The sequence below is a fragment of the Phragmites australis genome, chromosome 19, assembly GCF_958298935.1.
Source record: "Phragmites australis chromosome 19, lpPhrAust1.1, whole genome shotgun sequence".
Lineage (NCBI taxonomy): Eukaryota > Viridiplantae > Streptophyta > Magnoliopsida > Poales > Poaceae > Phragmites > Phragmites australis.
Genome location: NC_084939.1, coordinates 9,274,364 through 9,291,960, shown reverse-complemented (window position 1 = coordinate 9,291,960; position 17,597 = coordinate 9,274,364). Strand labels below are relative to the sequence as shown.

The following is a 17,597-nucleotide window of genomic DNA, read 5'->3' as shown; positions in this document are numbered from 1 at the left end:
GACTTCAGTGAGGCCGCCTCCGTCGACAACCAGCCCATGTTCTTACGTCAACAGATGATGCAATTCGTAAGGAGTGACACAAAAGCTCTATTAGGAAGGAGACGAGGAGCGAGTATCTTTGAGAACCGGAGCACTAAGTGTGCTCTCACCATCACGACGGCCATCTTCGCCTACGCGCCGTTCCGCACAACAAGATAGCTACCACGGCAGCCAGCACAGGGAAGATGGCGAGTCTGTTGGAGAGATTATGTACAATATGGAGGGTAAAAGTTGCAGTCCCTCTCTCCCGTTCTCTCCCGTCCCTTAAGAGGACAGAGGAAATTACCATACTGTTTTTAAAATATTATATTATAATCATAAAAGTATGAGTATATTTTGAGTCTTTCACTCCTTTACATATTACGTGGTAACTGGTATAGTAAGATCGATATAGTAATATCAGAGTACAATATTTAAATATCTCAAGGTTAGAGCGTTTCCCTAACAATATATAAAGAATTTGTGGATTAATACTATAAGTTATATGTTACTAGATTTATCATGAGAAGGACTTTCATAATATTTAATCATCTTTATTTGAAATGTTATATTTTTATATAAATTATTAGTGAAGTGTCACTTGTAGAACATGTCAATGTTCTAAACATTAATCTATATTTTGAAAGAGAGGGAGTAACAAGTTTCTAAAGCTACTGTCGAGATCGCAACAAATGGTATTGCATGTTTATTTTGTTGCCCCTAATATGCGAGGGGATTATTAGACTTGAAAATACTTTTTGAGCGAAAAAAAATATATATATATATATACACACACACACTAGTAAATAGCTCCTGAACATTTCTTTTAACAAACAGGCGGGAGAGAACATCCCATAATATTGATAAAGCATGAGGAAAACGGAAATTTCAACATGTGACGACACCGACACTGACACCACCACCACACCTGCACCTCAAAAACATTTTATTCGTCTGAGATGGAAACTTCATACGCAACGGGAGAATCCCAATCCCGGTGCGTGCTTCTTATCCATCCGTCCAGTAGTTATGGATTGAAGACTGGTGGGGGATTGGGGATTGGGGGGCAGTCTTCCTGGACCTCAGCTGTCATGAATGGTGGAGAAGAACAATAGAGTTAATTATCTAGAAAGCCGTAATACATATATAATTTAGGCAGAAAAAAAACTTGAGTTCTTGCGTTTATTCAGAAACAGCACCAGTGCTAGCTTACGTGAGCAGGTGAACGGTCCACCTGGTTGTCCGAGGATGCCGCTGACAAAAGCCAGTAAAACGAGGAGGATCATAAGCAACTGAATTGAGGTTGAGTAGTTCTTTGCCATTGTTCCTGGCGATCGAGCTGTATGCTCCCTGTATTTGGAGAGGCGACAATTGGTGCAATGGGTGCTCAAATTGCGATGCTACCTCCAGCATTTATAGAGTAGCCTTCATGCATTCAGAACCTAATTCATCTTTGACTGAAACTCTGGAAGCATTTATAGAGTAGCCTCCAACTAGCTACTACATTAACTGGCTACAGAATCAGACAATCAGTTTTGTTGGCATTCATCAGAGATCAAGTCGCATTGGGTAGTGTTAGCCAAGTGGCCAAGTGTACGTACCTACCTTAGCTGCCTGTACATACATGTAGTCAACAAAGGAGTCTTGTGATGATTATATATATTGAGGATCGAGATGGCTGGTGGGAAAGCTAGTCAAGTGGCATGGACGCATATGGCTACGTACTGACAAGGCCTCTCTCGTGTTAATTCAAACCATGGAAATTAGCAGGCACATGGAAACCTAATACATCTTTGACTGAAACTCAGAAAGTAGCTAGATTCGGTGGAAATGTAGAAGAAGAAATTAGGAAATCCAATTAAGCAATAATTAATTTGAGGCTACCTTCTAGAGCAACTACATGCTTTCAAAAATATTTTAACTTGAATGGCTCACATGACAGAAATGTCCAGCGCCCACTTATTGTTAATTGTTTATTAGTATTTGGCGAGCAAGGATATGTAAGGAGCTAGCAGCTTACCTTTTCCTTCTATAAATGGAACATGTCACTAGTAGAAGAAACCACGCAAATTATTGCAGAAGAAGCACTAGGTACCATAAGCCAACAAATCATGTGTGACAGACCAAGAAGATATGTGGGAGCTCTCAGTTCTTCACAGGTCCTAACCATTGTTGCCTTCTCCTATCTTTCGAGCTTGGCATACCCTGCTTCTTCTTCTTCATCTAACACCGACTTCCAAACCCTCCTTTGCCTGAAGCTCCATCTGTCCGACCCTGCCGGCCTCCTAGGCTCATGGAAGCAGAACGAGTCCCTCCATTTCTGCAGCTGGCCCGGCGTCACATGCAGCAAAACGCACGCATCTCGTGTCGTTGCGCTGGACCTCGAGTCATCCGGCCTGAATGGCCAAATACCTGCCTGCATCGCCAACCTCACTCTCCTCACAAGAATCCACTTCCCGGGCAATCAACTGAGCGGCCAGATTCCACCGGAGCTTGGGCAGCTGAGTAGGTTGGGCTACCTTAACCTCAGCTCCAACAGTCTCAGTGGCTCGATCCCACTGAACCTGAGCAGATGTGCAGGTCTTCAGAAACTGGACCTGGGTTCCAACATGCTCAGTGGAGGTATCCCAGAAGGGCTTGGGATGCTCCGCAATCTTTCTGTTTTACTTCTCGCTGGTAACAGTCTGACGGGCAAAATTCCTCTTTCACTTGGAAGCAGCTCTTCCCTTGTTTCTCTAGTCCTCGCAAACAATAGCCTCACAGGACCTATTCCGTCAGCCCTAGCTAACAGTTCATCGCTTCAAGTATTGGACTTGAGAAGGAACAACCTCGGTGGACAGATTCCTCCTGCCCTGTTCAACAGCACATCACTTCAAAAATTGGTCCTTGGATGGAACAACTTCTCTGGTTCCATACCAGTTCTTTCAAATGTCGACTCACCCTTGCAATATCTCGTATTGTCGGTGAATGGTCTTGCAGGCACCATACCTTCATCTTTGGGGAATTTTTCTTCCCTTCGCTACCTCATGCTTGGAGGTAACAATTTTCAAGGCAGCATCCCAGTGAGTATAGGCAAAATTCCGAACTTGCAATTACTAGACATGTCTTACAACAATTTTTCAGGGACTGTCCCTGCCTCTCTATACAATATTTCCTCACTCACATACCTTACTTTATCCATCAACCGTTTGGAAGGGGGCATTCCATTTGACATCGGATATACTCTTCCAAGCATCCGATCGTTGATTTTGCAAGGAAATTACTTTCAAGGCCAGATCCCTCCTTCTCTGGCCAACGCAACCAATCTTGAGTCCATTAACATAGGGGATAATGCATTCCATGGTATTATCCCTTCTTTTGGATCCCTTTCTAACTTAAACGAACTAATTTTGGCTAGTAATCAGCTTGAAGCTGGAGACTGGTCTTTCCTCTCCTCGCTGACAAATTGCACAAAATTGGAGGTATTGTCTTTGGGAACAAACATAATGCAAGGAAATTTGCCGAGTTCAGTTGGGAGTCTTGCAAGAAGCCTAAAGGCTTTGGTTCTGCACGCAAATAAGATATCCGGTACCATACCACCAGAGATAGGGAACCTCACAAACCTCGGGTTTCTTAGAATGGAGCAGAATAATTTTGTCGGAGATCTCCCTGGCTCAATTGGAAATCTTGCAAACTTGACTTTCCTAAACTTGTCGCGGAACAAACTTTCTGGACAAATCCCACTTTCAATTGGTAAACTCCGTCAATTGAATGAGCTCTATTTGCAAGAAAATAATTTGAGTGGACCAATTCCCAGTGCTCTAGGTGACTGCAAAAATTTGAACATTCTCAACCTTTCTTGTAACACCTTGAACGAGAGCATACCAAAAGAGCTTTTTTCTCTTTACTCCCTATCATCAGGTCTGGATTTGTCCCACAACCAGCTTTCTGGACAAATTCCACAGGAGATTGGTCGCTTGATCAATACTGGCCTTCTAAATTTTTCCAACAACCATCTTTCTGGACGAATTCCAAGTACTCTAGGTGCCTGTGTCCACTTAGAGTCCCTTCACATGGAAGGTAACTTTCTTGATGGCAGAATTCCTGAATCGTTCATCAATTTGGGGGGTATTGCTGAGATTGACCTGTCACGAAACAACTTGAGTGGTGAAATTCCAACGTTTTTTCAGTCCTTCAATTCTTTGAAGCTTCTCAACTTGTCTTTCAACAACCTTGAGGGTCAAATGCCAGCAGGGGGGATATTTCAAAATTCGAGTGAGGTATTTGTCCAAGGGAACATTATGTTATGTTCTAGTACCCCAATGTTACAACTGCCACTTTGCTTTGCATCATCCAAACACCGGCGCACTTCCCACAATCTAAAGATAGTTGGGATTACTGTGGCTCTTGTTTTGGTCTCTTCCCTATGTGTAGTATTTATTCTTTTGAAGAGGAGTAAGAGATCCAAACCATCAGATCATCCACAATTAAAGGAGTTGAAGAACTTCTCGTATGCTGATTTAGTCAGAGCGACAAATGGTTTCTCTTCAGACAACTTGGTTGGCTCAGGGGCATATGGATCAGTCTATAAGGGTGCACTTGAGTCTGAAGCACATGCGGTTGCTATAAAAGTTTTCAAGCTTGATCAACTTGGAGCAACGAAAAGCTTCCTTGCCGAGTGTGAGGCCTTTAGAAACACTCGTCATCGTAATCTTGTAAGGGTGATATCTGCATGCTCAACATGCGATCATAAAGGGAATGATTTCAAGGCTCTTATTGTTGAATATATGGCTAACGGTACCCTAGAGAGCTGGCTTTATTCGGAAATGGAAGGACCGTTAAGTTTGGGCTCCAGAGCAACAATAGCAGTGGACATAGCTTCTGCATTGGATTATTTACATAACCATTGCATGCCCCCTATAGTCCATTGTGATTTGAAGCCTAGCAATGTCCTTCTAGATGATGTCATGGGTGCACGTGTCAGTGACTTTGGGTTAGCTAAGTTTCTTCACACTTCGTCAAGCATTACTAGTTCTACAAGCTTAGCAGGACCAAGAGGATCAGTTGGATACATTGCACCAGGTAAACATTTATCATATTATTGTATTTTGTCAGTATTATATTTTTGATATTTACATTTCACTTTTTCTTTCTTCAAAAAGGAGTTTTTATGATTTTTTTTAATAATCAATGTTGTGAGATAGTCGAATGTTCAAACAATGCAGAGTATGGCTTTGGGAGCAAGATCTCAACAGAGGGCGACGTCTATAGTTATGGAATTATCATCCTAGAAATGCTCACAGGGAAACGTCCAACAGATGAGTTGTTTAATCATGGTTTGAGCCTTCACAAATTTGTGGGAAATGCATTTCCCCACAAGATTGCCGAGATTCTTGATCCTAACATCATTCAAAATTCTGGAGACGAAGGCGTTAACAATGAATCAGACCATGCAACTGTGGGAATGCTGAGCTGCATTTTGCAGCTTGTTAAGCTCGGTCTCTCATGCTCTGTGGAGACACCAAAAGATCGACCAAAAATGCAGGATGTTTATGCTGAAGTCAATGCAATCAAACAAGCATTTTTCAGCACTAAGCGTTGAGGAATAGGACAATTGTTTCTGTTCACATGTTACGGGTGCATTATAGCCTATGCTTATCTTGCTTAAGTGACTGAAAGATCTCTTCTTGAGAAGCCTTTGCTGTGGTTCTTCAAAATTTATGATGCTATGGTTCATATCCATCCTATGGTTTACGATTATGATGCAGAAAGATAGACAAGAAGATGAATCCAAATCACAACACAATAGGCAGAAGGCTAACTTCAAATTTGTGAGATATGTACATGAGCAGTTGTGAATTTTCAAGCGGGACTGACCTGAACACACTAGGTCTACTGATGCTGACACTGGCCCAGCAATTTTCCGGAGAAAATTCCCAGTGTGCCATCGAATACTAGCAAAATCCTCAATTTGCCTCCATTTCTTGTGTGCCACTCCCATGTAATATGTTTCAGTTGCAAAAGTAATATGGGGGATCATCGGTGAACATAGAGCTTTGTTCAGTAAGCACTTGGTTTCTTCGGTAACTAAAGGTTTAATTTTTCTCAGTAAACAGCATGGTTCCCAGCGCAGCCGGGATCCAATTCCAATCCCCTCCCCAGTCTCCAGCCATGCCTCTGCTGTTTACTGAGATGGGCTGCCTCCCTCACGTGGATCCTCGCCAGGGCGCGCAGCCGACGAAGTCGCCATGGGTCTGGTGGAGTCACGCCGCCATTGCTCCATGAGGCTCCAATAGGGCTCCATAATCCGAGAAATTTCAGTATTTGCCACCCAATTCGCGTGCCTCTCTGGAATTGCCATCCAATTCGCGTGCCTTTCAGAATATAACACCGGACACGCGAATTTCTTCAGAATACGACATCCGCGCCAACACCTTTGGCGCGGAGGTGCCCTTTTCGCAATTTCGTACCATTATGCCCCTAAGTACTGTTCATTGTCAGCGCCAATGCCGTTGGCGCGGAGAAATGTACTTTACGCGCCAAAGTCTTTGGCGCGGACCCACTACTCCTAGCACCAGCATCATACTCTCTGTATTGCTGGCGCTGGACTGCTAAACCTCCGCGCCAACGGCATTGGCGCGGACCCACTACTCCTAGCACCAGCATCATACTCTCTGTATTGCTGGCGCTGGACTGCTAAACCTCCGCGCCAACGGCATTGGCGCGGACCCACTACTCCTAGCACCAGCATCATACTCTCTGTATTGCTGGCGCTGGACTGTTAAACCTCCGCGCCAACGGCATTGGCGCTGACCCACTAGGACTCTGTATTGCTGGCGCTGGACTGCTAAACCTCCGCGCCAACGGCATTGGCGCTGACAATGAACAGTACTTAGGGGCATAATGGTACGAAATTGCGAAAAGGGCACCTCCGCGCCAAAGGTGTTGGCGCGGATGTCGTATTCTGAAAAAATTCGCGTGTCCGGTGTTATATTCTGAAAGGCACGCGAATTGGATGGTAATTTCAGAGAGACACGCGAATTGAGTGGCAAATACTGAAATTTCTCCCATAATCCTGCATCGCCGGCAATTTGAGATCTCGTCGGGAGGGGGATCAGGCCGCCTTGTCAGTTGGTATGGCGCGGGTTCCATCTGGATCTGGTTGGCTAGCGTGTGGGGAAGGTGGGCTGGAACGGGAGCAGGTGGGCTATTTGTTTGTTTGGTGTCGGGTCGCCTTTTGCTAAGGAAAAAGTTTACCTCCCAACTTCTATCTGAGTTCGAATTTCCCAATTCAACTTGAAAACTGGATATTAACACCTTCAACTATGAAACTCACCACTTTACCACTCGTGGAGAGTAAGACGTCTACGGTATCAGTATTGCACATGGCTATGCCAAACATTACTAAAAAGCTATCTTTCGAGATATCAAGATTTTATTTTTACATGTGGTTTATATGAAAAATCGTCGAAGTATTTGGTTATAGCCCAGTATGGATGTGTAAATAGCTCTATTTTCACAAACAGTTCCATATGTGAACAGTCTATAAAAATATAGCTATTTTCACAGGAGATTTACATAACGAACCGCTTGTAGAAACAAATTTTCACAGACGGTTCATATTAAGAATCGTTTGTGGAAATATCTTCATAAATAGCGTTTGTCCGTGGGGAGCTCGATTCAGATTGAGCTCACTGTTGTTCGAACAATACAGCACAAGAGGCGACAACAAAATTTGAAAACAAAGGGGAAGGTTTTGTTTTGAATTTCTTGGAGGAGACATCTAAGATAAGAGTATCGCATCTTTAGGTAGCATCTTTTTGAAGTATAGATTTAGATTTATGAATTATTTAGTGTTTGAATATGTTTTAGAGTGCTCATGGTTCTAGCCATTTAGATCCTTAAATTAGCTAAATTTTGTGGCAATGTTGATTTCATTATGTAGATTCACATGACTCTAGCATTATATTTCAAATATGTAGCTTCAATTTGATGTTTTTAAGCATCTAGAAGGTTTTATCATGAATGGGGATTTTTTATCTAGATCTAGATCTAGATATAGAGGGAGAGAAAGTAATGAATCTACATTGTTTTGAGCTATAAATTTGCATCAATGTAGATTCAATTGCGTAGACATATTATAATCATAACGTGCCTAATATTTTCTATATTTTTTAAAAAAATTAATTATGATTTTATTATTATTTAATTAATTTATGTATCTAATTTGCGGTTGAAGTTAAAAATGCACAGAGCATGTATGTACGATATGCCAAGATATGGAGAAATATACATCAAAAGACTTTCGGTTTTTATTGAAGCCACCGAGAAGGAAGCTTTGACTAAGAAGATAAAGAAAATATATTATCTATGTTATGACTACAAGAACAAAAAATTATGGGTCAAATCAAGTATAATGAAATCACACTTGATCTTGAGAGGTTTTGTCGAGGATTACACATGTTGGTACAATCACGGCGAACAACGTGCAAGTGAACCAAATGAAGACATCGCTGTTGATGAAATGGATGGTGATGATGAGGGAGTCGAAGGCGACACTGATGTTATGGTGGATGATGATACTGATTTTGATCTGAAGGAAATATTGCGCTACGCAGAACCGCATGTCTTAAGAGACACAAGAGATTTAGATAATTTTGAGGTGTTACAGAAGGCATCGAATGAACTTTTGTATGAGGAATCGAAGGGCTGTGATAAGGAGTTTACGGTGTTGCATTCGGTGCTTGAACTTCTAAGGTTAGAGACCAGCAATAGATGGTTCGACAAAAGTTTTTCGGACCTATTGAGTCTCTTGGGAAACATGCTTCTGAAGCCTAACTCCTTGCCCACCACCACTTATTAGGTGAAGAAGCTTATCTGCCCGTTGTCATTGGATGTAAAAAAAAAATACACACGCATTCGAACCACTGTATCCTGTACTGTAAAGAGTATGAAGTCATGGATAGGTGTCCAGTATGCAATGCGAGGAATAATGATTGTGAGAATGAAGATGCTTCCGCCAAAGCGACGTAGAAGAAGAGTAATGCTGGTCGTGACGAAGAAGACACTTCTTTTGACATGGAGAAGAAGAGAAAAAGTCCTGCCATGGTGATGTGGTACATGCAGGTGATCTCCTGCTTGCAGCGTTTGTACTCGAACCCTAGGGACTCTGAACGGATGCGTTGGCATTTTGGTAAGAGCAAGAAGAATGGAACTAAGTTTTGACACCCCACTGATGCTAGCCAATGGAGAAAGTTCGATGCCATGTATCCAGATTTTGCTGAAGAACCAAGAATGTAAGGTTCGCATTGAGTACCAATGGAATGAATCCTTTCGATAATATGAGCACCTCACATAGCGCTTGGCCAGTGGTCCTAGCCATCTACAACCTTCCTCCATGGCTATGCATGAAGCGTAAGTACCTTATGCTGTCCATTCTTACCCAAGGACCGAAACAATCTGGCAACGATATACATGTGTTTCTAGAACCACTGATGGAAGATATGGCAAAACTGTGTAACGATGGGGTACGTGTGTGGGATGAGTTCCAACGACAATACTTCATGCTGAAAGCCATGATTCATTACCATCAGTGATTATCCCACCCTTTTTTCCCTATCGAGACAGGTTAAAGGGAAGCAAGGATGTGTAGTATGCTTGGATGAAACCGCTTCTGTGTACCTTCCGTACTCACATAAGGTAGTGTACATGTGACACCGGCTGTACTTACTCAAAACTCACAGATACTGCAAGATGAAGAAACATTTTGACAACACGATTGAGTAAGGTACGGGCCCAAAACCTTACAGCGGGGCACTAGTATTTGCAATGGTCAAGAGCATCAAGGTTGTTTTTGAGAAGTCACTGAAGAGTAAAAGGAGGAAGAAAAGTGAGACGCCGATCAGCATACCGTGGAAGAAGATGCCGATTTTCTTTAAATATTTGCCCTACTGGAAGGACTTGGATATTTGTCACAACATCAATATCATGCACGTTGAGAAATGTGTCTGATAGCATCCTTGGCCTCTTACTGGACAACCGGGCAGGACAAAGGATGAAATAAAGTCACGTAAGGACATGGTGCATTTTGGAATTAGGCCAGAGCTACACCTTGAAGACAAACCAAATGAGAAACATTATCTTCTCCCAGCTAGCTACTCTCTGACACTTGAGGAGAAAAAGTCATTGTGCAAGTGCTTACGTAGGGTGAGAGTCCCGACTAGTTACTCATCCAACATCAAGAAACTAGTCTCGATGAAAGATTTGAAGCTAATCGGCATGAAGTCTCGCGATTGTCATGTGATGATGATGTAGATGCTCCATATTACAATTAGGGGTATCAAGCCAGGATACATAAAGATGGTCATCACATGGTTGTGTCACTTCTTTAACGCAATTTCTCAGAAGGTGATCGATGCTAAAAAGTTGGGTGTTCTACATAGTTACTTGTTAGAGACTCTGTGCCAACTTGAGATGTGCTTCCCTCCATCCTTTTTCGATGTCATGGTACACCTCTTGGTTCACATCGTGAATGAGATAATTGCATTGTGCCCTATATTCTTGATGTATGCGTTTGAGTAGTATATGGGCATTCTCAAGGGCTATGTATGGAATCGTGCTCACCCAGAGGGTTCCATGATCGAGGACTATATTACCGAGGAAGTCTTTGAGTGTTGCATCGATTACATAAAAGATACTAAACCGAGTGGTGTACCTGTATCTCAACATTAGGGAAGGTTGTCTGGGAGAGGGACCAAAGAAAATAAAAGATTCATCGATCATGATTACAAAGTAGTGGAAGAAGCACATTTCACCATCTTGTAGTAGCTCCAGATAGTGGCACCGTACGTTGAGCAACACTTGAATGAGCTTCACACAGAAAATCAAGGCTGCTCATATGATTGGATTTTGAAAGAGCACAAGTGTTGCTTCACCACATGGTTCAAGAACCAAAACCTTCTAGATGGTGAATCCGTAGATAAAAAAATATGAAAATGTTGGCTTGTCGCCCATCAAGTTTAGTTACGTCATGGCAAGCGTATGACATTAATGGGCACACGTTTTATACCAAAGCAAAGGACAAGAAAAGCACGGCCCAAAATAGTGGTGTTCGGATAGAAGCCTATGACACAATAGGGGAGGAAAAGATCACCTACTATGGGTTCATAGATGAAATCTGGGAACTCGACTATGAAGTGAATCTGCAGATCCCGTCATTCGGTGCAAGTGGGTCAAACACCCAAATGGCGTGGTGGTGGACAACTATGGGTTCACAACTGTCGATCTCAGCATTGTAGGCCACAAAGATGACCCGTGGGTACTCGATCACGTCGTACAAGTTTTCTATATAAACGACCCCACGAATGAAAAGAAGCACATAGTTGTTGATGGAAAATAAAGAATTGATGGAGTTGAGAATATGGAGGATGAGAAAGAATACAATCAGTTCGATGACGTGCCGCCTTTCAGAGATCCAGAAAAGATCAAACTTGTAGAAGCAACCCTCGATAGATCTGTGATGCACTACATATGCCTTGATGGAGTAGGAAAAATGGTACAAGGCAAATAGTGCCATGTTAGGTAACTTAGTTTCCAGTGTGATTTCCATGTTATGCAATTTCTTTTCCAATGTGACATACATGTTATGTAACTTAATACCGAGGGAATGTATGTAGTACTAAAATGCTTTGATTAATATACGAGATTGTATTAACAATATGTATTAAATATATGCATCTAGAATAATTTTACCCAGGAAAAAAAATAAAAAAAGCTATTTAAAACGATTTTCACATGCGGTTCATTAACGAGGCCCCCATTTCGCTGCCGAGCCCTCTCTCTCCGGCGACTGTTCTGCCGCCGTCCACCACCGCCAACGCTGTCCCAGAGTGCACTGCGCCCTTTCTAACATTGAACCCTACTCTTTTTACATGATCCTATGTCTTTTAAAAATACATGAACTCATAAATTAGTTATTGTAATATGCAGGATTGTGTAAATGTGTTGCGATTAGATTAATTCATAACTGACCCATCACACCTCAAAAATTAGTGAAACCACTTTTATTAGTTTATTTATACTATGATTTACGTAGGAAAAATAATAGTAGACATAAAAAAGTTAATTACAGTGCTGTTTCTTAACATATTCACTTTATGCTTGTGAACTTTGTAAAAATCATAGAGAAATTAATAAAACTCTAAATAAAGTGAAATCAGTTTTAAAGATCCTATTAAGATACGTTTTACATAAGAAAAATATGTGTTTTCATATTAAACTTTTCCTTACATTAGTTAATAACTGAGCCGCACGCTTCAATTTTTTCATTTTTTTTTTCAAACTTCCTCCCTATAGAATATAATGCAAACGACATTATTTTTGACAAAGTTTTTCACAGAAGGTCTTAGAATTGTGTCTAGTTTTTTTAAAGATTTGTTTTGAATTTTTTATTATTTTTTCGAATTTTTTGAATTCAATTTCGGTTACCGTTCGGTTTCTGAAACCGAACCGGACTGAGATGGTCAGTTATCATGATTTTTGCTCGGTTACCGTCAGTTTTTTGAACCCTACCCACATCTCATCTCATACTCACCACTCTTACAACCATTATCAACAACCCATCAAGGTTAAAATTAGTGTGAACAACAATTAAGCCTATAGCTCACGAACGATGGAACATTCCACCACTCGACTTCTACTGGTGACCTATACATTGCTAAGTATTTAAGTCAAAATTATACTTAGATGATAACATGCTCTCAAGGCTACAAGGATGCGGGTAAACAATATCTCAAGGTAGAGCTAATGCAACCAACATAGGATCTACCCATTTATACCCGACACCGACTCGCTAATCATGCAATATACATAAGTATAATTTATCAACTTTAAACTTCATTCAATACAACAAGGGTGCAATATGCTTAGTTGCTTGCCTTGCTGCTCAGGTGGCTGCCTATAATTACCCACGCAACACTTGTAGAAATCTGGAAGATTGGAGTCGTCTTCAACTGCAACCGCGCCACACACCGGCTTCTTGTTCAACAAACAAAAATGCGTGCAATGATGAGCATGAATGAATGCAACAAGGTATGCCATAATGCTCAATAACATGCTGGGAGTATAAGACATGTGAATCAATGCAACTCTAAACGATCTAAACGAAATCTGAAAAATAACAGCCATTCGGAGTATCTGGGTTGGTTCGGAGTATCCAGATTCGGACCCTCTGGGTGAACCTCTGAAAGAGGTGCTCAGTTACTGCCTTTTTGCTTGACTGACCTGGAGAATCCAGGTGAATCCGGAATATCCGGGTTCTGGAGCCTCCAAGCCATCCTTCGGTGTAAGCTCTCGGTTAGCCACTACTCTAACTTAACCCGGAACCTCCGGGTTGGTCCGGACTATCCGGGATGTACCGGACACTGCGAGTGAGGCTCTGGGAGGGGCTCTCAGTTATTCGATAACGCAATTACCCGGAGTCTCCGGGCTCACCCAGATTATCTGGGTGATACTGACTTGGGTTCTTCACAACTTTTCCCTCGAGTGATTTGACTCACTTTACAAATCTGTGCTACACAAACATGCATATGCCCCATCCAAAGGATTCTAAACCAATCTCGCACCCTAAACCCTAACCAATTTTGAGCACAATTCGACGGACAATTTTTGTTAAACCCGGAGTATCCGGGTGAGGCCGGAATATCTGGATTAGCCCAGTAAAGCTGTTCTCGAGTGGATTTTTGGTCGATTCGAGTTGCGATCTTTTCCAAACCTAAAGGGGGATATGTTAGGGATAGTCCAAGGGTCCTGGAACTCGCTCATCAATTAGTAGAACTCATTTTCGACCAAAACTCCATTTTTGCTCCCAAAAAGCTCAAGAACGTCAAGAACTTCAAGAACTACTCGATTCTTTCATGAAAACAAAAATGGATTGGATAGATGAGTAGCTCATGAGCTAGAGAACGCAATGGTACCACATGCATACCTTGGCTTCGCTTCTGGAGTGCGAATTCAAGGGAGGAGTGAGAGAGAGATTGAGAGAGAAGGGGCTGAGTGAGCAGCAGCAGCTGTGCTGCTCTAGTGAGGGCATGGGGAGTGAGGGAGGAGAGAGAGGGAGCAGGTGGTGTTGCCCCATTTGGCGGTTGGGATGGTGGGTCCCACATGTTAGAGAAAGGAGGTATTTCCAATGTGATTTCTATTGTTTTCTCTCCCAAATTTCTTTCTCTTATCCGAATGACTTTAAACAAATTGCTCTAGAGTTACAAAACAAATTCACACAAACTTAAACATAATGCTTAAGAAGCATAATTATGCTTAATTAGGTGATTACGGATTTTGGATGTGACAAACCTCCCCCCCCCCCTTAAGAAGAATCTCGTCCCGAGATTCGGTACGAGTCGGGGAGGGCACCTAGAGGCGTTGGCACCTGGGGAGCCATTCGTGGTGGACGTCAACCTGGCCCCCGCCGGTGGTGGGGGAGCGGGAGGGGAGGTGGACTGTGGAGAGTGAGGGGCTAGCCGTGAACTAGGTGTATAAGCACTGCTTCACGCTACTAAGGTCAATGTACATCGTGCTCTGCCTCCTCCTGGCGTACCACATCTTTTGCCTCCTTTGCACGATCCAGTCATACAACTACGAGATGGGCCACTGCGTTGGTTCCTTCACGGAGCCCTTCTCCAGCACCGAGGAGTCCACCATCCGCTCCCACTGCTTCGTCCCCGTCGAGACCCAGCTCGATGTGAGGATCGGTGACGTCGTAAGAGGGGGGTGAATTGGGATACTTAAAACTATTTTGACTCAAAAAATAACACAAGATAAACCTATATCAATTTCTATATAAATATACTCTAGGTTTATTTAGTATGTCTACTCTACCGATCAAAGCGCTTGCAGCCTATATAAGAAGGTAAATTTCAAGTAAGTAATGCGAAAATGTAAATAAGGTAGAGAGAGGAAACTCGGCACAAGGATTTTTTTCCCGTGGTATCAATTGCATAAATGCCACCCCTAGTCCACATTGGAGCTCTACAAAGGATACGCTCCCGGTCGGCACCCGGTCATGGTCTTTGAGCTACCAAGTCACAAAGACAAGGCCTCCACTCGGATGAGCCACCAAACCACCAAGGCAAGATCTCACCACTAGCCTCTCTTCCGGTTCCTTGCCGCCGTGATCACTTCGGAGCTTGAGCCACAAAGGCAAGGGTCTCCGCGACCCCACACAATCGCCTTGCCACCGCTCCACTCCAAGTCAGAGGGTCAACAAGCTTGCCGGTGAGCCACCAAGACTCCAAGGTGCCGATGTACCAAGAGGTACTGATGAGCCTATGGCTCCTTCGGATACGATCAGTACCACTAATAATCCTCAAATCATACAAGGTCTAATTACAAGAGCACGTGCATGATAATTAGACCACCAGTGAACTCGTTCCTTGCTGTTCATGTTTCCTTGGATGGATTACTACTAAATTCTTGTGATATTTTATTGCTAGGAATGTGGGAGAAGCACCACAACCTTACTTGGACGTACTCCTCGAAGGCCAAGTCTACTCGAACTCAAGACTGAGCTCTAGTCGTAGTCATGGTCAAAGTCATGGTCGTGGTTGAAGTCGTGATCATGGTCGAAGTTGAGTTCTAGGATAACATATCAGTAAAAAGGGCATAACACTCTCATACGAAGTCCGTTTTAGGCAATCTTGGACATTTTGGAAAGCTTACGACAAGCCCTTTCCAATGGATATGAGCTTGACCAAATATTTTTATAGTTTAGTCAGTGTCAAAGGAATAAGGTGTTGCATCAATATTTTGAACCCTACCGAGTTTTGTAATCGTGTCGGAGTCGGAGTCCAGGTGGTGCACCCCTCTCTCCACAGTTGCACAACCCTAGGTTGACCTCCTCATGTCCCCCTATATATACACAATAGCCGTTGTAGTTTAGGCTTGAGTTTAGCTTAGATTATTCTGTTTAATACAGTTTTGCCGTTTATCGGTTTGTTGAACCCCAAACTCGAGTGCTTCATTGATAATTAGCAATATTCAGGTTGATCTACATGTTCTTGCTTGTGTTCTTGATTCGCTTGCAGGAAAAACAAGGTTAACCGCGTCTTAGCAAGGTTGATAACCACGGAGTAGTGGTGTAGTGGTTCCAAGGGTTCTTGATCTGTTATGATCGGAGCCTTTGGATCATCAACGTCAAAACTCCACTAATAGACTTATCATATTACCTTCAGAAGATCAGGCAAACACGCATCAGGTACACTATTGGATCACTCCTTGATCCACTCTCTAGGAAGCAATCACGTAGCAACTCACTCTCTATGCCTATAAGCACTATTCACTCACTAATCTTGTGCTTAATTGACTTGGATGATCACTTTAAGCACTTTGGTGGCTTGGATATCTTCTCATGTGTATATGAACTTCTCTGGACTCCAGCACCTGAAATGACTGAGTGGTGGGGTATTTATAGCTTCAAACTCGCACACTAGCCATTAACCCAATGGCTCTAAAAAGCTATTAACACCGGATAATCTGGTGAGAATAGTAGTACTAACATCGGATCATCCGGTGAGTACACTCTCACAAACTAGCTATTGAAACCCCACTCAAATCTCTGTGAACACCGGATACTCCGGTGTATACTCCACCTTCATCACCGAACTTTATGGTGAGTATACTTTAGCCATCCGAGATAACATCTTCTCTATGTAAATTGCTTCAATGTATTTTTTGGTGCACATACTTTATCATCGGACCATCTGGTGCGTTCTCCTCAGCTAGCTGAGCCAATGCAACCCTCTCTAGAAAATATGCTCTGGTGTACAAATCTTCAAAGCATCGGACCTTCCAGTGAGGTCACTGCATTCTTCTCTTTGTTACCAATGCTCCGATGTATTCCTCTGGTGTGTTCAAATCAATCACTGGACTATCCGGTGGGGTCTTCTACTTCTCATCTTTGCATTGTTCATTGTCCGGTGTTGTCTTGCTTCATCACCGGACTATCCAGTCAGGCTTTCATGCCTCTGTCCCCCTTTGACAGAGATGCTTTGGTGAGTGCAAATACCCTGAGCACCGGACCATCCAGTGTAGTTATTTCTCCTGAGACTTTTTTCAATTCAACCAAACTTTATCCCGGCTTTGGTGGGTTCTTCATGTATTGCATCTTTGAGCTACTAACATATATTCTTGACGCACAAGTTAGTCCCAATGACTATGTTGTTATTAATCACTAAAATCACAATCATAGCCTAATAGGGCCATTTTCACTACAATCTTTTCCTTTTTGGTGATTGATGGCAACACAACCAAAGCAAGTGGCAAATAACAAATGATTCCAAATGTAAAGATCATAAATGAGCACAAAGTCTTACCATATTGCTTGGATGCATGTTCTTACCACTTAGTCCCCTTTTGTTGTGGCTCCTCCTTTCTCCACTACCACTATCTCCCTTGATTTGACCTAAGCAATAGCTTCTGCACCTTTGTTAACCTTCTTGTATCTTGCAATTGCTATAATCTCCCAAAATTGTTCATCTTGCATTTCTTGATTTGGTAGTCAAACTTCTCTCTCTTTATCAATAATCTCCTAAAAAGGACTATATGGA

The 17,597-nt window shown here is 42.5% G+C and overlaps 1 protein-coding gene and 1 long non-coding RNA gene across 2 annotated transcripts; one reads left to right on the top strand and one right to left on the bottom strand.

Moving 5' to 3' along the window:
* Nucleotides 1–858: 858 nt before the first annotated feature.
* LOC133900647 (uncharacterized) lies at nucleotides 859–1,619 on the bottom strand. The gene is made up of 2 exons (XR_009906576.1): nucleotides 1,232–1,619; nucleotides 859–1,104 (listed from the first exon to the last, which is right to left on the bottom strand). It is a non-coding gene; the product is annotated as an uncharacterized LOC133900647 (long non-coding RNA).
* Nucleotides 1,620–2,045: 426 nt separating this feature from the next.
* Nucleotides 2,046–6,300, top strand: LOC133900887 (probable LRR receptor-like serine/threonine-protein kinase At3g47570). The gene is made up of 2 exons (XM_062342159.1): nucleotides 2,046–5,079; nucleotides 5,223–6,300. The coding sequence occupies exons 1-2, from the start codon at nucleotides 2,061–2,063 to the stop codon at nucleotides 5,597–5,599; spliced, it is 3,396 nt and encodes a 1,131-aa protein (XP_062198143.1). The 5' UTR covers nucleotides 2,046–2,060; the 3' UTR covers nucleotides 5,600–6,300.
* The last annotated feature ends 11,297 nt before the right edge of the window (nucleotides 6,301–17,597 follow it).